This window comes from Microtus pennsylvanicus, chromosome 13 (genome assembly GCF_037038515.1).
Source record: "Microtus pennsylvanicus isolate mMicPen1 chromosome 13, mMicPen1.hap1, whole genome shotgun sequence".
In the NCBI taxonomy this organism is placed as follows: domain Eukaryota; kingdom Metazoa; phylum Chordata; class Mammalia; order Rodentia; family Cricetidae; genus Microtus; species Microtus pennsylvanicus.
In genome coordinates, this window is record NC_134591.1 from 24,437,240 (window position 1) to 24,458,166 (window position 20,927).

General features: G+C 40.8%; 2 protein-coding genes and 1 non-coding gene across 3 annotated transcripts in view; 1 reads left to right on the top strand and 2 right to left on the bottom strand.

Annotated features, from left to right (window-relative positions):
• The first annotated feature begins 903 nt into the window (after positions 1-903).
• Positions 904-2,489, top strand: Rraga (Ras related GTP binding A). Its single transcript, XM_075946755.1, has one exon. It carries the CDS (start codon positions 1,151-1,153, stop codon positions 2,090-2,092), a length of 942 nt encoding a protein of 313 aa, XP_075802870.1. The 5' UTR covers positions 904-1,150; the 3' UTR covers positions 2,093-2,489.
• A 1,825-nt stretch (positions 2,490-4,314) lies between these two features.
• Haus6 (HAUS augmin like complex subunit 6) overlaps positions 4,315-20,927 on the bottom strand; it is a 38,852-nt gene continuing 22,239 nt past the window's right edge. The window contains exons 13-17 of the mRNA XM_075946754.1: positions 17,023-17,089; positions 15,244-15,426; positions 11,878-12,013; positions 9,097-10,089; positions 4,315-8,175 (exon numbers count right to left, since the gene is read on the bottom strand). Of these exons, the coding sequence (XP_075802869.1) occupies positions 8,135-8,175; positions 9,097-10,089; positions 11,878-12,013; positions 15,244-15,426; positions 17,023-17,089 (1,420 nt within the window). The 3' untranslated portion in view covers positions 4,315-8,134. The remainder of the gene's footprint in view (positions 8,176-9,096; positions 10,090-11,877; positions 12,014-15,243; positions 15,427-17,022; positions 17,090-20,927) is intronic.
• On the bottom strand, positions 17,164-17,294 carry LOC142834509 (small Cajal body-specific RNA 8). The gene has a single exon (XR_012907600.1).

A 20,927-nucleotide genomic window follows, 5' to 3' on the forward strand; every position in this document is an offset into this window, starting at 1 on the left:
ACCCTGGTCCTCTACAAAAGCAGAGGGTACATTTTACTGCTGAGCCATGGCCATGTCTCCAGCCCCAACATTCAATTTTTGAACGGGTGAGGGAATGTCTTTACTGGTACAGCGTAATATGCAGCCTGAAAAGGGCTTTACAGTAAGTTTGTAGTGTCCTAACTTAGGAATCTGAAGTGCCCTGGTGATCCCGAATGTCCTGAAGTTGAAGAGCAGAGCCCTGTGCTTGGGGGAGGCACTGTGACCTGCGGCGAAGGGAGCAAACCCTGTCATTCCTGCAGACTCCAGCTTCCTAAGGTTTGATCTCCTCACATGAAAATGGTTGTCCTCACGGTAGCGTGAGGAATATAGCTAAAGCATGGTGTTCCATACCACTCTCTCCTCAGATTCTGGATTCTGATTATAAATGCTCGAGCCTGAGAGTATGAGAAAATAAGATATGAAAAGGAGCTCGTCTGGAAGTAGAAAAGGGACTAACCAGTAAGTCGGGATGTCTCTGGTAAAGGTACGGCCCGGTCCTGGGCAATTACTTAGCTTCTCGCAGCTTCCGATTCCATTTGTCGTTCCTATGTGGGCTGACAAATTAGGCCTTTCCTCCACCTGCCTGCTTAGGTCTGAAAGCATCTCTCTCGTGGGGTGACCATGGGACTTTCGGCCACGCGAGGGCAGCACACTCCCTCCCAGGCTCTCCCGATCCCTCCCGCAACCCCCCAGTGCAACCTAAACAGAACAAACGCCGGTGTGGGGTCCCCTCTCCACTACGTTCAGATTGCCTTTAAGGAGCAGTTTCTCAGAACTGCACGAACTAGCAGGGCTCAGCCGGCATTCTCGCGATGTCCCCACCGGAAGTGGGTGGCGGTAGGAACTCGGAGTTCTCGCGAGACACCGGCGGGAAGTGGGTGGCGGCCCGGCCGGAGCTGAGCGCATCACTGCTCGGCTTTCGCTAGCTCCAGCGGCTGTAGCCATTGCCTCCGGCGCTGTTCCCTGAGCACTCGCCCCGCCGCGGTCTTTCCAGCCCGGAGCTCGCGCGCTCGGCCTCCCGCTGTCCGGCGGTGCCTGTCGCCCAGCGTCCGGAGCCGCCGTCCCGGTCCTCGGTCGGTCCGCCGTTAGGCCGCGCCTCAGGCCCTGTTCGTGGCGACGCCGGCAGGTGATGCCAAATACAGCCATGAAGAAAAAGGTGCTGCTGATGGGGAAGAGCGGGTCGGGGAAGACCAGCATGAGGTCGATCATCTTTGCGAATTACATCGCGCGCGACACCAGGCGCCTGGGTGCCACCATCGACGTGGAGCACTCCCACGTTCGATTCCTGGGGAACCTGGTGCTGAACCTGTGGGACTGTGGCGGCCAGGACACCTTTATGGAAAATTACTTCACCAGCCAGCGGGACAACATCTTCCGTAACGTGGAGGTTCTGATCTACGTGTTTGACGTGGAGAGCCGCGAACTGGAAAAAGACATGCATTATTACCAGTCGTGTCTGGAAGCCATCCTCCAGAATTCACCTGACGCCAAAATCTTCTGCCTAGTGCACAAAATGGATCTGGTTCAGGAAGATCAACGTGACCTGATTTTTAAAGAGCGAGAGGAAGACCTGAGGCGTTTGTCTCGCCCGCTGGAGTGCGCTTGTTTTCGAACGTCCATCTGGGATGAGACGCTCTACAAAGCCTGGTCCAGCATCGTCTATCAGCTGATCCCCAACGTTCAGCAGCTGGAGATGAACCTCAGGAATTTTGCCCAGATTATTGAGGCTGACGAAGTTCTGCTGTTCGAGAGAGCTACGTTCTTGGTGATTTCCCACTACCAGTGCAAAGAGCAGCGTGACGTGCACCGCTTTGAGAAGATCAGCAACATCATCAAGCAGTTCAAGCTAAGCTGCAGTAAATTGGCCGCTTCTTTCCAGAGCATGGAAGTGAGGAATTCTAACTTCGCTGCCTTCATCGACATCTTCACATCAAACACGTATGTGATGGTGGTCATGTCCGACCCATCCATCCCTTCCGCAGCTACTCTGATCAACATTCGTAATGCCAGGAAACACTTTGAGAAGCTAGAGAGAGTAGATGGCCCCAAGCACAGCCTCCTCATGCGTTGAGTAATGCCAAATGCTCTTTAGTAAAATGCTGAATTACCTTTCTTTTCTTTGCATCCCCTGTTTTTGATATTCATGTCGTGTGCTTAAAAGTGAGCTTTGAAACGTGTGCTTAGGATCCCACATCTTCCCTGTTCTTTGCATTGGACGCTATTTACTCAGCTACCCAGTAGAGCTTCAAGACGGCCTTTATGAAAAGTTGGTGTGGTGTAACACTAAAGTAGGGGATTTGTGTGCGTGTTCTGGTTACCTGGTTATAATAAGAATATTAAAGTAGTTATCTTCTGTATTATCAGATTACAAAGGTGGGATGTTACTATTTTATCAGCAAGATATTAAGATGTATTTCTAAGTCATCGGTTTCAATCATGAATAAACATTTATTGTTAGCAATTTAAAATGTTGTTTGAAATAATTTGAAGGTCCTTAATAGTAAAGATTCTGATTATCCACAAGTATTGTTTAGCTGGCAAACCCCGTTTTCCTAGTTGGGCCTCCATCACTCTGGCAGTGCTTTGTAGCAGCTGTAGCTGTGGGACTGGAGTGGTTAAGAGCACTGTCTGCTCTTCCAGAATACCTGGGTTCAATTCGCAGGACTCTGAGCACCCAATGGCAATTTACATCCATCTCTAACTCCACTTCTAGGGGATCCAACACCATATTCTGACCTCTGCCATCACCAGGCACAGAACAGCCACATAAAAAAAAATTTTTAATTAAAAATTGTATTAAGGGACTAGGTATTTATATAATGTAGTTCAACTGGTAAATGACTTGCCTAGCAATGCACAATATCCTGGGTCCAGACAGCAGCAGCACATAAAAACGGGGTAGTGGTGCATGCCTATAATCCCAGGTGAAGGCAGGGTGAGTTCAAGGTCATCAAGTTTGAGACTAGTTAGAGAAAACACGAGACCCTCCCCCTCCCCCAACCCAAGTTCAGGCTAGGGATAGAGCTCAACGGTAAAGTACTTGTCTAGCAGATGAAGCCCTAGATTCAAATCCCAGTTCTGACCCTTTACTTTGAAGTTGGACAAGATATATGATTTCACTGTGCCTTTTCCCTTGTTTGTGGGCCCAATAAGGACTGCCAAAAGTTTAACGGAGGAAGCATCCAGAATAGTACACCTTGTTAGTTTTGACCACTGAGTCATTCCTATTATAGCATGTGACATCTGGCTAAACTTGAAGCCTTTCAATGCCATGTATTTAATTTATCCTCATAACCTGAGAGATGGTTACTTCTATCACTAATACATGATATGACCTTAAGGTGAGACACAGCAGCATTCTTCCTGACCAGACCTTCCTATTAGACCCCTCTACCACCATTGAAGGAAAGTTGTTTTAAAGAACAAAAAATAAAAACCTAGCTTTTGCTAAACATCAGCTCATTCCCTGTAATCCCAGTATTCAGGAGGCTAAGGTAGGATGATCATAAATTTAAGCACAGCCTGGGTTATATATAGTCTTACCTCAAAGGAAAAATAAAACCATTCCTATCATTTTAGGTACAGATTATTCCTTCAAGTAATTCCAAATTTACAAACTGAAGAAACCAAGGACCCAGAATTAGTATTTTGCCATTTGTACTTATCTGGAAATTAAATGATACTGACCAGCAAATCACTTACTTTGTGAGGAGCGATTCCCAGGTTCTTAATATGCATTGGCCATATATGATGTGGTAAAAACAATACAGATATAAACTGCCCCACGCCAGTTCTAGTAATAGCTTAAAGGCTGTGTTAAGTAGTCTCTTAGAGCAGAAACTTCCGATCAACCTGGAACTTTTCATTTTACAAATGAGGCAGTACATGTAAGTGATAGGGCTTTAAAGTTTCTAAGCTTTTTACCTTATTCACTAAACACCAGCAGAAGGTTTGATGACAGGTTCCCTACCTACTAAATTTATGGTGGAAACCGGGAATGGTGTCACCACCTTATATAATCCCAGCACTTAGAGGCAAGCAGGACCAATCACTCACTTAGGCCACCCTGGTCTACACAGGGAGTTCCAGGCCAGTCAGGACTACATAGAAAGACCCTTCCTCAAAATAAAAAACAACAAAAACCTGTTGTAGTAAGTGTAGATTCTAGGGAGGAAATGCCAGTAACAAAATACTCTTACCTGTATCACTGAGCCTTTCAAATTATTTTGACCAAGTTGTACTTTTATATGTGGTAAATGAGTGGTGTGTTAATAAAGAGAATTCCAGACAGGTGGCATAACACTGAATGTTTATTCTAGACAGTAGTAGTATGTAGAACACATTTAATAAATAATTCTTAGGGCGCAGACAGTTTCCACTTAAGAGCATGGGCTCGCAGGCTCTCAGTGAATAAAGGAAAAGGTGATCTTTAGAGAACCAGGTACTGAACTTCATACTGTCTTCACACATTAAACAAAATGTCTTCAACACATTTTCTTTTAGTGCATTAGGACAAAAATCGTTTCTTTTATACAGGTCTCAGGAATCCCTGTTTATACCTCAGATAAAACAGAAGACATACCTTATAGCTGAGAATAAGGTTTCAAAATGCCTGTTTAGGATATTTTGTTCAGCTTAATCCCTGCCCTCCACGTGTTCTTTAACTTCTCAAACTGTGCTTTATCCCACTTGGTAACATTTTTCATGCTCAGCAACATTACGTGCTTGCCCTCTTCAAACATTTAATTTTCAGGGGCTGGGAGTGCATCCTCAGGGCTCATAGGTTTGATTCCACCTCCATCATAATAATTGAGACATACTTGCATCTAAAGTTTTACTTATTGTAGAAGTCATTTGCAGTTCTTTAATCTCTGTGAAGAAAACAAGGTATACTCTCATGTAACCAAAGGGGGAAAAAAACTACTCATTTTCCCTTCTTTTATTCTGTCATAGAGGCACACAAAATTCCAATACTTAAGTATCTGTACCTATGTGTTTGTATGCATATGCATACCCCACAGAGAACTACATAGGTTACGAAGGTAGGTATCTAAGTTTGTATATAAATTGTGACCAGAGATCACATACAATTTGGGGGAAGTGTCTAATGAAGATACTAAAGGAAAGCTAGGCAAACGTCTGTAGTTCCAGCACTTGGGAGGCTGAGGCAGGAAGACTGCTGTGAGAATAACCTGAACAAATAGCAAGAGCCCCTCTCACAACCAAAGTTAAACAACACACTTCAAAAAAGGCTCAGACCATGGTTTGGGGAGGACAAATTAAAACTTCACGGTGGAAAATGTGATAGTTCTGAGCTTTGTTTTCCAGACAAGGATCTCACTGTGCAGCCCTGATGTCCTGGAACTATGTAGACTAGACTTGAGAGACCTGATTGCCTCTGCCTGCTGAGATTAGAAGGGGTTTTTTTTGTTTTGGTTTATCGAGACAGGGTGTCTCTGTGTAGCCCCAGCTGTCCTGAAACTCGCTCTGTAGACTTGACTGGCCTGAAACTCTAAGAGATCTGCCTGTCCCTGCCTCCCAAGTGCTAAAGGATTAAAAGCATTTACCACCATGCCCAGCTCAAAAGTGTTTATTAATTAGAGGATTTAATGCTGTTTTGAGCTTTAAAAGGAACTATAACTGACTAGAGAAATGTTTACGCTGGAGATTCAAGTTCAAGTCCTAGCACTTACGTGGAAGCTAATACCACCTGTAACTCGAGTCCCAGGGGATCTGACTTCCGACGCAGGCCTCCCTGGGGACAAGACACTAAAGCGGTACACAGACAGACAGACATGCAGGCAAACATCCACACACATGGAAAGAGAATTTAAAAAATAACTGGTATGATTAAGGGTTATTAAATTTTTCAAGTCAAAATAAAGAACTGAGGTGAGCTAGAAGAGCAAGGGAAGTACTCCAAAAGATCCCGGGGGAAGAAAAAAGAGGATTCTAAGTAGAGTTGTCTTTAAATTAGAAACCTATTCTAGAATTACAATAAATCATCAAGGGGCTTCTAATAAAGTAATTCCTTAATATCGTCAAAGGGAACTTCAGGAGAAAGATGCCAAAAGCATTGTTATAATCAGTTTGGGAAAACTAAATTAAAGATTTTGTTCATGGTGCTAAAATGGAAATAAGCATGTCGGGAACACTCAGCAGACCATAGGTAAATTTCAGTGACTCCTAAGTAAAATATATCCAGATATTTGATCTTTTGACTCTCATAATGAAGGGCTCCTAGAGCAATATACATACAATAGCATACTGTTTCTTAAAGGTACCCCAGGGCTAATATGAATCATAACCTCTTAGCAGAAAACTGTTGAACATGAAGAGACACGAGCCCATTCAACATTTGGCACTCCCATTCCCTCTGCCTTGCTAAAAACAGTTTACATTCCTAAAGCTAGCCACCATGGTTTATTTCCTTATTTGGCTACTTCCTCCTCCTCAGGCTACTACCAAGGTCCAGCAATCAGAAGTCCCATTTGGTTCACCTAATTAACATGCCCAACTAAAATTAAATACCTCATCCTAACGCAGGTTCCCCCACCTTAACTTTATAAACCGCCACATGCTTATCCACCATGTCTGTCTTTCACCTCTTTGTCTCCAAAGGGACAAACACTCCATACAACCCCCTTTCTCTTGTTCTCTTCCTTCTCCCTCATACCCTACCTCCTTTACCACCGCATCCTAGCCCATTCTAACATAGACCTCCCCTTTTCCTCCTCTTTAAAACTTGCCTCTGCAAGGTCATTTGCTGCTGTTTCCTGCCTGAATCAGAAAGCAGCCACTTTAACTTCCCCACTTAATAAAGGATCTCTCTATGAAAACAGGTGTTTGGGTGTGGTTTGTGCTTAAGCTAAAGTCCAGGAGGAAGGCCCCCGCTATTCAGGAGTCTCCTTCAGAACTCATAAATTACCAGGGAAGCATATCTGAGATTTCTAGGACCTATCTCAGATGATCCTGGTGCAGTTGGTCCCTGCATTCCACCCTAGCCTTTACCTCCGTAGCTTCAATACCAGCAGGCTAGGTACACCTGCCACCTCAATTATGAAGGTTAAATAAGCATGCACATTCAACACTCAGCTTTGGCTCTGACAAGACAAGATGCTCCTCTTACCTAATACGCTACTCAGAATCTGGATACTAGGTTGTCTGTAAAGCAGACGACTGAATGGCTTTCCCTACGGTCCCTGCTTTCCTGTATTCGTGAAACCCAGCACTGTCCTCTTTCCTTTCCACTGCCATGAAGGAGCTCTTGCACGGTCCCTCTACTTCCAGTACTCTTTCCTCCGACCTTTCTCTATTCTCGTATCCTAGAGGACAAGATTTAGATAGTTACAAGCTCAGACAATACAAGGAACTGAAGGAGAAATTAACCTTTCAGTGCCTCTTCTGCTCACGCTTATTCAGGCGCACGTATTCATTCCTTGGACGTTACAAACAAACCCATTTCTGGGCCAGAAGCCCTGACAATAAGGCAAAGTGTACAAATGTCACAATTACTTAAATCCATGTTCATTTTTCTCAGATTATTTTTGGATATTCAGTAGGCATTAGGGAACTTTAATAGATTCTGATCAGTAACATAAAACTTGTTGTTTTCCCCCCAAACACTCCATATCACCCATAGACAAGAGTAAAACAGATTTGTTGATTTTTCATTTATATTTTTGTTAAATATAAACTAGGATTAAATTCTCAATCTTTGTAGACGAAATAATACAGTTTGACAGTGTTCTTTAAATGTCCAGTCATCTTCTACCTTTCCCCTTTTCACAATTCATTCTGTCTTGTCTTATCACATGTGTTTTATCCATCAACATCAGGCTGCAGGATCGTATACTTGGAATTCATTAAGCCTGTTTACAATTTCACAAACTATCTAAATACATCATATTACAACCTCATATATTTATTTTAAAAAGACCTAAACGCCTAAAGACATTACAAGAAGCCAAAGTGCATCCATAACTCCTTTGACTTTGGAAAAAGAGTATTACACTTCCAATGTGTGTCTCTAGATGAGCTGCGGTTGAATGACAAGGCTTCAGTTTAAGTGCATCACAGCTAAATTAACTGGAAATTGCTTCATCATGTCAAATCAGAGATTCTCTTGCTTCAAGGCTCTTGAGATTTCTTCTTCTGTAAAATTGATTTTTTAAAGGAGGAAAATAAATATTACAAAGAAAAGTAGAAACAATTCTAAGTAGTAGCAAATTTCTTGATTTCGAGAAGGCTCACCTTGTGCAAGACTCACTAATAAATAAAAAATAAAATTACCATTTCTACTGAAATGCTTTTTCTCCAAAATTCTCCGAGAATACTTTTCAAAAACCCAATGTTTAATTATCATGGGAAAATCAAAGTGATAAGCCAGGAATCAGTATAACAAGGTCTGTATTTGTTCTAAAATATTGAAATAGAATTTTAATTCTTTATTTTTCTTTTAAAGATTTATTTATATGTATACAGTGTTCTGTCTGCATTCCTGCCTGCAGGCCAGAAGAGGACACCAGATCTCATTACAGATCCTCTGAAAGAGCAGTCAGTGTTCTCAACTTCTGAGCCATTTCTCCAGCCCTTAATTCTTTATTATACAACTTTTAAGACATGAAAATAGGAGAATTATGATTAATAAAATGTGCTGATCACTTGGCTTCAATAACTTATTGTTTACAGGTAGAACTCTGCCTACCCAGGCACTATGATTATATTTAGAAAGATAGATATGTCTGTCTCTCTCCATAGATATATATAATCATAGGGATTCTGAAAGTACCCATAAAGCAAGGGATCACTCCTCTTACCTTAGATGAAGGTATAAAGATTTTATTTATATTACCAACCATGATCATGCAACATTCACTTTGTACTATACTTATGAAAAGGTAAATGAACAGGAGGAGATTAGAAATAGCCTGGGCTACTTGGTAAATTTGAACTTGAACTATACAGTGAATCTGAGTTAGCCAGAGGTATGATGCTACTCTGTCTTAGAAAGGAAAAAAAAAGTTGAGAGAATGGTTCGCCAAGGGTGTATGCACAGGTCTGGGTAACTCTTACCTTTTAAGTTAGGAAGGAATTCCCTGAGACTACCTGGTAACGTAGTCCTCAATTTTTGCTCCACCAGAGAAACTTTAGTTAGTGGTGATACAGACTGTATTCTTTCATCAAGGGACATGTGGAAAGGTGTCTTTGTGTAGTCAGTAAGCAAATCCTGAGTGCCCAAAAAAGTATGAGTATCATCCTCTTGGAGGTCTTTGGCTACAGGGCTCAATTCTACTTTGTGTTGTTCAAGTGTCTTGGGATTAGACAGGTGAGATTCTTTCTTTATTTTGTTAAGGGATTTCTTCAAAGCCTCATAACTACTAAGAATAGCCTGAAAACTGGAATCAACTTCTGGAGGAGCTTGTCTTTTTCCAACATCATCTGGAAAAACATCAGAGCACACACAACTACTTGGATCCAGTCTAAAACTGGTCTCTGAACTAGTAGAGCTATTAAGACTTAGGTGGCCAGCTTCTGGAAAAGTTTCATGTAATATTCCAAAACCACTGAGCCTCTGCAAAGGGTCCCATGACGGAGTTTTACGTGTGGAAGGCTCACTACAGGAAGCTTGTGAGTACTCCAACAGTCCAACAGAGTCCTCTTCTCTTTTACCGATCACATCTATCCCACTGCCCACAGCAAGGGAGAATGGCGCCATTTGTCCGGTCTCTGAAAGTCTGGTGCCTGCACACTCTAACTCTTGGTCACAAAGCATTTTCTTATTTATCGAGTCTGACTCGTCTTGTGTTGGGGGTTCACTGATCTGACTTGTCACCAAAGGTTTTTGAGGCATACTTTTGAGCTGATCTGGAACAGCTTTTTCTTCAGGCAAATAGGACTGATCAAAATCGGAAGAAAAAATAGCCATGCTTAGTTCCCTCTGATTCTTCAGTGCCAGCGAAGACTCTGGAGACACTCCTCTAGCTTTTAGGTCTACTAGAACCGCATCTGAACTTCCGTCATCTTCAGTTTCAACAGCTTTTCTCCATGAGCTCCTAATTTCAGTTACTAATAAATGTGGTGGAAAAAAACCATAATTTACTATTTATATATTCCCAAACACATGCAATGAAAGCCTTCAATCTAGTGCTGAAAATAAAGCTACTGCCTCAGTCCAAGTTCTATACACATGCTGGTATGATGACAAACCTTCACCTCCAAATGCCCAAAATCAAGTCAGTGCACACAATAACAGCTGTTCCTAAAATACACTTAACACCTCTAGGCGATACATGTAATTACACACAAGAAAAATTTATTTTCTTGTCCATCCATACCAGAAGTGAGAGGAATTACCTTTTTTGGTTTTTTTTTTTGTTCTTATTTATTTATTTGTTATGTATACAACATTCCTTCCATGTATGCCTGAATACCCGAAGCAGACACCAGATCTCATTACAGATGGCTGTGAGCCACCATGTGGTTGCTGGGAATTGAACTCAGGGCCTCTGGAAGAGCAGTCAGTGCTCTTAACCTCTGAGCCATCTCTCCAGCCCGGAATTACCTTTTTTGATAAAGAATTAGATATTAGTATTTTAGGCTTTGTTGACTATTTGATCTCCCACAACTCAAATCTTCCATTGTAGCATGGAAATGGCTATAAACAATGTGTCAACAAATTAGCAAGGCTGTGTTAAATATAACTTTAAAAGAGCAAAACAAAACACTGAGGACCCCATCCACTTCACTGGCTATCATCTGAAGAACACCAGCCTAGGCTGTTTCACTTCAATATGAATTATATCAGCAAAGAGGAAACTGTCTTAATCATTTAACCCAAACGATCTACACTGGTTAAATAAAGAAATACGGCCGGGCGACGGTGGCGTACGCCGGGCGACGGTGGCGCACGCCTTTAATCCCAGCACTCGGGAGGCAGAGGCAGGCGGATCTCTGTGAGTTTGAGACCAGCCTGGTCTACAGAGCTAGTTCCAGGACAGGCTCCAAAAGCCACAGAGAAACCCTGTCTCGAAAAACCAAAAAAAAAATAAAATAAAATAAAGAAATACGTATCAGACGTCTGCCTACCCGATTGTACGTATTAGGGAGAAACATTTGACGTCATGATTATTTTGCCAAAGGGTAAAAATCTATGTAAGCAGTGTGATGGTTGCATATGACTGCTGACTAAAAAACATAATCCCCGTACCCAGTAAGCACATTTATTTCTGTAGACAGAGTGTATGTGTGGGCACATGTGTGTGTGTGTGCACATGTGTGTGTATGCTATGATGCAGGTGTGAGGCAGAGCACAACTTCCAGGGGTTCATTCTCTCCTTCTACTATGTAAGAGATGGCTCAACTGGCCCCAGAATTTTTTTTTCAAGTAACAAACTAAAATATTTTGTAGAAAAATAGTCAAGTAACACATTAAAACAAAACCCTAATACCAGGACTGATTATGCTTCTGTGTAGGTACACTGAAGTCACAAAAGATTACTGATGAACAATTGTTGTATAAACATGAGTGATCACACTGAATACTTCAATAAAATTTCATCATATCAGAATAAAAGTCATTGCCAACAAAACAAAAAATACAGAAACAGTTTTAGACTGTTTCCAAAGAACTGTCAGGTCATTAGTCAGGCAGTCGCAATATCTTAGGAAGGGAAAATGGGACAGAAAGCATAATTTACGCCAGACGGTGGTGGCACAGGCCTTTAATCCCAGCACTCGGGAGGCAGAGGCAGGCGGATCTCTGTGAGTTCGAGGCCAGCCTGGTCTACGAGAGCTAGTTCCAGGACAGGCTCCAAAGCTACAGAGAATCAAAAAACAAAAGAAAGCATAACTTACTCAAGTTTTCTGGAGTTCGGGGAATTTGTTTCCTAGCCAAGAAAGGATTAGAAATTAGAGTGTCAATCAGCTCCTCCAATCTTATTTCTTTTCCTTCAGAGAACTGTGGCGAATCAGACAGAACTACTCTGGCAACCTGCAACAGAAAAGAAAAATAAAATGAACAATCCCAGACAAAAATATGAACAAAGCTCCAGGAGGAACTGTGAGCACAAAGCCGGCAGTTCATTACTAAGAGATGGCAGATTAGACAGAAAGGAAGCTCCCTGACATGCTGCAGATAGTCCAGGTACCATCCTGATGCAAGATGAAACACAAACTAAATTTAGCAAGGTGTGGTGATGAACGCCTTAACCCCAGCACTGAGGACACAGGCAGATAGATCTGAGTTCAAGGTCAGCCTGTTCTACAGTGTGAGTTACAGGACAGCCAGAGAGAGCTACATAGTAAAACCCTGTGAGAGAGTGTGTGTTAGGGGAAGAGTAAAAGTTTTATACTCAGGAAGATTTTGGTTTTTGATTTTGTTTTTTAAAACAGGGTTTCTTTGTGTAGCCCTGACTGTCCTGGAACTTAGCTGTAATCCCAGCATTTCAGAGACAGGAAAACCATCATCATGAACTCAAGGCCAGCTAGGGCTATGGAAAGATCCTGTCTCAAACCACTAAATAAATGAATATTCATTTTACTTTCAGTCTCATGAGAGTTTAGGATTCTCTTCTTCTACCCCACCCTATAACATTGTTAATTTTCTTATTGTGTTTTGGGGTCTTTTCTAATTTTTTTAATTTATTTACTTTTATGTGCATGAATGTTTTTGCCTGCACACATGTGTATGTACCCTGTTGGATCCCCTCAAATTGGGGTTATGGGTGACTGAGTCAAAATGTAGATGCTAGAAATCAAACCTAGGTCCTCCGGACAAGCAACAAGTGATCTTAAACACTGAGCCATCTCTCAGGCCCACATTTTTTTATTTTGTTTTGCTTTCTGAGACAAGAGTCTCATGTAGCCTAGGATTACTTGGAACTCACTATTTAGCAGAGAATGATCTTGAGTTCCTGACCTTCCTCCCTCCATTTCCCAAGAGCAATCTAAATTCTATTAAGCTGAAAATATGCATTACTTTCATAACTAGGGAATTCCATTTTTAAAAGAACTGATCATCTTTTTAGTGTAGTCAATAAAGAGAATCAACAGAATATTAGCAACTTAGAAGCATTTAGAAACCATGAAATTGGCCTCATGCTACAAACAGAATAGTTGGCATTAATTCCATTCTCTGATACTGTACAGTGCCTATTTAGTAGGATCAGACTGATAAGGAGATGCTAAAACCCAAATTAATAGTCTTTAATAAAGCCTATTTTTAAGTCACTTGGAAATAAACTGTCATATGCTAAGACTGCTTAATAAAATATTAATTCAAATAATGTTAAATTATAAAACAATCAAGATAGCAACAGTGAAAAGCTCGAGCATTTAATTTGTATAAACTGACCTGTGGATACTGATCAAGTCACTTGACATAATAAAAACATTGCTACAATGAGCTGAGTTTGATTTCAGGGAACACATGGTAGAAAGAGAGAACCAACTTCTCCAAGTTGTCCTCTACCTCCACATGTATGTAAATACAAAAACACCCACAAACACAAGAACCTTTGCCACTAAAAAAACCAAAAAACCAAAAAACTGGGGGCTGCTCTTCCAGAGGTCCTGAGTTCAATTCCTAGCAACCACATGGTGGCTCACAGCCATCTGTAATGAGATCTGGTCCCCTCTTCTGGCATGCAAGCATACATGGAAGGAATGTTGTATACATAATAAATAAATAAATCTTAAAAAAAAAAAAACAAAAACTAAGGGAGCCAGAGAGATGGCTTAGCAGTCAAGAGCAGTTGCTCCTGCAGAGGACCTAGGTTTGGCTCACAACGAATCAGTAGTAACTCTACCTCCAGGGATCTAACACCCTCTTCTGACTTCTGCAGATACTGCACATATGTGATGTAATACATACATGGAGGTAAAACATTCACACACATACAAAAAAAAAATCAAAAAAATACTTTAAATATTAAAATAACTTTAAAAAATATCAAGGGCTAGAGAAATGGCTCAGAAACTAAGAGAATGTTTTGCTCTTACAGAGGACCTGGGTTCAGCTCACAGCACCCACATGGAGGTTCACAACTCTCTAACTCCAGTTCTAAGGAGTCCAACATCCTCTTCTGGCCTTCTATGGCACCAAACATACATATGATGCACAGACAGACAGACACAAAAAGAATTAAACTAAAAAAAAACTTTAAAGTTAATGAATTGATACATCTTTAGTCACTTTGGAAATATTTAGAAAGCAAAATTAACAAAAATTACACTCAATGGTATTACATAATCTTAGTTTTTATATTTAAAAAAAGGCAAGAAACACAAAGTATTCAAATGACTATAATCATTGAAGACATTTACCTAACAATTTATGCAATGGTTTTATCCATTAACTACCGAACATGTACTACGTTTATACATTGAATGATATTTACAGAATGGGAAGTAAGTAATAATGTCAATCTGAACTAAATAGGTTTATAAGAAATCTACTTTTGCATTTTTAAGAAGGTTGATTTGAAGCTGGGTGGTGGTGGTGGTGGTGCACACCTTTAATCCCAGCACTCAGGAGGCAGAGGCAGGCAGATCTCGGTGAGCTTGAGGCCAGCCTAATATACAAAGTGAGTTCCAGGACAGCCAGAGCTATTATACAGAGAAACCTTGTCTTGAAAAAAAAACAGAACAAACCAATCCCCCACCCCCAAAAAAGGCTAATTTTATTTTAGCCTTAGGTTTTATTAAGATTATTTTTATTTTTAATGATGTGTTATGTGCATGTCCATGAGTGCAGTGGCTGAAGAGGTCAGAAGAAAATATCAAATTCACTGGATCTTGATTTACAAGCAGCTGTGAGCCACCCAACATGGGTGCTGGGAACAGACCTCGGGTCCTCTGCAAGAATGAACAGTGTATGCTCTTAACTACTCAACAATCTCTCCAGACCCTAGCATTAGTTTTTATTATGTGACTTCATTAACTTCAAATTACCCCATTACTCAACAACTGTACTCCATTTCTGATTCCAATACAACTTAGAAAATACCAAATATGAAGAAAGAAGCCAGGTAGTGGTGGCACACACCTTTCATCCCAGCAGAGGCAGGCAGATCCCTGAGTATAAGGCCAGCCTGGCCTACAGAGTGAATTTCAGGACAGCCAAGGCTACACAGAAAAATCCTGTCTTGAAAAAAATAAACAAAAAACAAAAACAAAAGAAAATAACAAAAACTTAAGTATATTTATCAATAATCTTCTAACCTCTTCTGCTAGACGATCTTGTTCCTTCTGGAATGGATCACTCTTTTTCACTGGCAGAGAACCTCTGAATACATTCTTCTGTGTATTCTTTGCAATGTCTGATAAAGTAGAGTTTTCCACAGAGTCTGATACTTTCTTATAAGTCATTATGTTTTTCTCTTTGGGAGTTCTCATATTTGGATCCTGAAAAGAGACATAAATTATAACCTTAATGATCATGGTGATTTTGTTATCTTCACTCCAGATTCATGGGTTAAAAGTAGGGATGTTTTACTTTTTGAGACAGGGTCTCATTGAGTAGCCAGGCTAACCTGGAACTGCAGTGTAGCCCAAGCTAGCCTCCCCTAGAGACACTTATGCTTCAGCCTCCAAAGCCCAGGATCTCAGGAGTGTATCATCACACTGGCAATAGACAATCCTATTGTGAAGAAACAATTTCACATTCACATTTAGCAAGAGAATAGAAAAAGTACAAAAACAGGAGGAAAAAATTGTGTCACCAAAAATAATTGTTTATTATAAATCACTATGTTCACAATTAATTAAAACTGTTTTTAACGCCAGGCATTAGACAACTATGTAATCCCACTATGTGGGCAACTGAGGCAAGAGAATTGTCATGAGTTCAAAATTGGCCTGGGCTACACAGTGAGTTCAAGACAAGAGCCTGGGTCAATTAGCAAGGCAGTGTCTTCTGTGAAACAATCTTTGCAAATTCTAAATATGTATTATTCTCTTTGTTAATAAAAAAGCTGATTGGCCGATGGTTAGGCAAGATTTTCAGGGGAGAGAGAATGCTTTTGTGGGAAAAAGGGCGGAATTAGAGGAGTCGCAAGCCAGATGCAGAGGAAGTGGGATGTGTAGAAAATGAGGCTAACAAGCCATGAGCCACAAGGTAGAACTAACAGAGAAGGAGAGAGATATCTAGATTGACGGAGCCATTATGCGGCTAGCTAGAAACCTGGCACTAGGGAAATTTCCAAGAATCCACAACAGAGGAGAGAGGGAGAGAGGGACTGAACTGACTTCCCCTATAATCAGATTAAGGACTACGTTAATTACCATCATATAACCTCCATCCAGCAACTGAAGAAAGCAGATGCAGAGATTCACAGCTAAGCATCTGGCTGAGTTCCTTGAGTCCAGTTGAAAATAGGAAGGAACAAAGGAGTCAAGACCATGATGGGAAATCCCACAGAAACAGGTGACCAGAGCTAGTGGGAGCTCACTGACTCCAGACTAACAGTAGGGAACCTGCATAGGACTAAACTGGGCCCTCTAAATATGAGTGACAATTGTGTGTCTTGGACAGTCTGTGGGACCACTGGCAGTGGGACCAGGATTTATCCCTATTGCTTGAACTGGCTTTTTGGAGCCCACTCTCTTTGGAGGAATGCCTTGCTCAGCCTAGATGTAGCGGGGAGGGCCTTGGTCCCTGCCTCAAAGTGAAGTGCCAGACTTTGTGGACTCCCATGGGAAGTCCTCTCTGAGTAGATGGGGTATGGGATGGGGGGAAAGTGGTGGAAGCAGAAGAGGGGGAGGGAGTGGGAACTGGGATTGGTATGTAAAATGAGAAAAAATTGTTTAGAAATAAAAACTAGGAAAAAAAAGAAATACGGGATAAGTAGTAAGAATTAGTTAGTAAGAAGCCTGAGTTATTGGCTGAGTATTTATAATTAATAAGTTTCTGTGTGTTTATTTGGGACCAGCTGCTGAGACACAGAGAAACTCCGCCTACAGAGTCTTAACAATAAAAATGAAAATTGTTTTACAAGATACCTTTTCAAGTAGTGTGATACTGTTTGTATCTGATGACGAGGCACATTGTAAGGGGGAAGGCGCAGGGCTGAAAGAAAAGACAGCAAGTCCAGGTTATAAGTAGGAGGCACTCACTAACTTGATGAATCTGAATATCTAAGAAACTGTCTGCCCCGTATCTGTCCATGACGATTTCACTCAATTCGTCCTGGTCATCGAAAGGCAATTTATTTTAGGGAGGTTTAGTGACAATTAGAGCAGTACTTCTGCCCAATTTGTGTATCATTCTCCCAACTAACTCATTCTTTGTGTCTTTTACATCAACTAATTCTTTGTGTCTTTTACATCAATAATACTTTTACATGGTTAAATGAGTTGGCACACAACAATTTCAATACAACTTAAAAAACAAATTCAACTAACTAGAATTGCATTATTACAAAGTCCTCAATATATTAATACAATTTCACAGTAGCAGAGACTTTAATATTCCTTTAAGCAGACATGGTAGCACACACCTGTAATATCAGACAGCTCAATGGCAAACACTTGTCACATTACCTAGCAACCTGAACTCAATCCCCATTCCCACGGCAGAGCAGAACAGACTCTCAAAAGTTACCCTCTAACTTTTGCACACAGACACATCTGTGCTCCACCACACACAACATAATAAATATTTTTCCTGCTGGGCAGTGTTGGCGCACACCTTTAATCCCAGAACTTGGGAGGAAGCAGCAGGTGGATCTCTGTGAGTTCGAGGTCAGCCTGGTCTACAAGAACTAGTTCCAGGATAGGCTCCAAAACTAGAGAAACCCTGTCTTGAAAAACAAAACAAAACAAAACAAATAAATACTCTTTATTCTAATCCCTTTCCTGGCCATAAAAAAATACAATATAGTAATTAAAATATGTATGTTCATGAAGTGCAAGTCTTAATAATAAAAATAGTAATCTGTACACTATTAACCCATTTCAAGTTCTTCTCCTTCCAGTGTACAGATTTTTCACTATCATAAAATTTTTAATTTTGCAGATCAAAATTTTTTAACAAAAAGACTTGTTATTTCCCGTCCAAAACCAGTTTCTCCTGTGAATCTTGCCCTATAACAACTGTTATATATAATGAAACTGTTTGTTCAGTGTTTTAGTGTTCTCCATTGTTATGCCTTAGTGTTTTATATTCCCCTGCTCCTCTGCACAAACATTAAAATGTTATGTTACCTTTTCATATTAATTATAAAACAATTTATTTTACACTTTAAAAACCTTAAGAGAAATAACTTTAACTCTGGGATATGGCTGAACGTGGATAAGGTTGGCAGAATGTTTGCATGCCCCATAAAAGGGTATCATGGTGGCGTGTGCCTGTAATTCTAAAACTGCAGTTTAAGACAGGAGGGTCAAGGTCAGGCCAGCAATAAGGCTCCTGTGGAGAAGGCAGCTGATACCTCACAATGCAAGCTTGATAAGCTGAGTTGGAGCCCCAGGACCCATATAAAGGTGGAAAGAGACCCAGAAGGTCAGCTCTCCTCTGACCATGTGCCATGGTCCATGTGTACACAACGGCAAGTGCAGGAACTCAGAAGTTACACACATAAATAATAAACTTTCAGAAAAACTCTCCTTACTAAACAGCAAGTTTGTCTTAACTTCAAAAGATCTTTTAAATTCTAAGATCAAAAGAAGCGGGGGGGGGGGGCACTGGCATGTGTAAGCACTTTGCTTACTTTCCAGGACAGAACACAAATTGAACAGCTTTGCTAATTAATCTGGTGGGTTTTCCTCCTGGGCTCTTCAGTTCCAGGCTCTATAGTTAGAGCTCTGACAGGACTGAGTTTTTCTTTCTGTTTGTTTTTGGAGGTGGGGTGGTGCCTAGAGAGACAGCACAGTGGTTAAGAGCATTTGTTGCTCTTCTAGAAGACCCAAGTTCAGTTCCAAACATGTGTATAGGCAGATCGAATAATCTGACACCTTGTTCTGACTTCCTCAGGCACCAATGTGCATATACATATTACATAAGTATGAAATAAATCTTTTAAGAAGGTGGAGTTATGACTTGGTAGGTTAAAGCACTTGCTGTGCAAAACTGAAGGTCTGAGCTTAATTCCTGAACCCACCCTGGAAGAGAGAATCAATCCCCAAAATTTCTCTGACCCCCACATTGTACACAATGGGATGTGCACACCACCCCTCTACATCATACACATAATAATAATAATAATAATAATAATAATAATAATAATCTGAAACAAGTTAATTAGTAATAGCAACTAGCAACTAGAGGAAGAGGAGTGTTGAAGTTGGGTGGATAGGGAGGCAGGTTCGATCCAAAATGAGATGGGGAGAGGGGTGGTGAATAAGAACAAAACACACAATTAAATTCTCAAAGAATTAATAAAAATATTTTAAGGATGATATATGAATATATAAAAACATTATACACAGTTAATATGTTCTAATTAAAAATATATGTAACTTTTAAAAAAGAAAGACAAGACTAGAATTTAGGTTTTTTGGGGGGTTTTGTTTGTTTTTTTAGACAGGATTTCTCTGTGTAGCCCTGGCTGTCCTGATATTCACTCTGTAGACCAGATGGCCTCAAACTCAGAGATCCACCTGCCTCTGCCTCCGAGTGCTGGGATAAAAGGCGTGCGCTAGCACAGCCTGGGGGGGGGGGGGGCGCTTTTTTTTTCTTTACTAAAAAATAAGAAGAAAACCTAAGAGATTAAGAGTTGAGAAATACTGGGTGTGGTGGCACATGCCTTTTATCCCAGGAAGCAAAAAACAGAACTCTGAATTCAAGGGCAGTCTGATATACACAGAAAATTGCAGGCTAGCAATTTAAAAATTAAAAATAATATCAAAAAGTAAATAAATAGATCAAGAAAACATCATTACCACTATACATTAGAAATTTTGCAAAAATCACTATAATGAGAGTGCTCACAACAGCAAAGGAACGACTACTGCTACTTAATACTGAGTACAATGTTATCTCCATCAGCTCACTCTAATCAAAACCAGCATTAGGACTTAGGGTACTTTCATTACCTGTGAGGATACATGTATGTGAAAGGCCTAAACATATACTTACAAATAATACATGGCAGTACTGGGCAACGGCCCCAAACATAACAGCAGTACTAATCCTGCAGAGGACCCAAGCTCAGTTCCTAGCATACACACTGGGCAGCTCCCAACCACCTGAACCTCCAACTCCAGGGGATCTGATGCTCTCCTCTGAACTCCACAGGCACTTGCACTCATGTGCACATACCCATACACATCAAAATTACTAAAAACAAAACTTAAAAAAAAATAAATGGGGAGTGGCAAGATGGCTCAACAAATAAAGCCACTTGTTGCCAAGCCTGACCACCTCAGTTTGATCCTTGGAACAACTCTTAGAAGGAAGAAATAAACCAGCTCACACAGGATGTCATTGTGACCTCACATACATGCAATCATTCATCCACACAGAAAAAAAAAATAAGTGTAAAAGACAATACAAGGGCTGGAGAGATGTTCATGTGCTTCCTGCACAAGCTGGAGTTCAGATCCACATAAAAAGTCAGACATGGCAGCCCACACCTATAGTCCTCGGAGACAAGAGACAGAAGGACCACAAAGGCTCACTAGCCACCCAACCTAGCTAATTTGTGAAATCCGGGTTCAATGAGACTGTCTCTGGAGAAACAGACACCTAGTAATGCTTTGGTCTCCACATCAGCACACACTGCACACATGCACGCTTTCACAAGCATGCACCACACATGCACACATAATACAACTACCTGTTCAAGTGTATCTGTCTCACTGTTACACAATAGTTCTTAATTCCAATAAAAATATGCACATTACATATATTTAATTCAGAGGGGTTTTTTGCTTTATGTTTTAATTAACGGTGGGGAGGTTGTGCG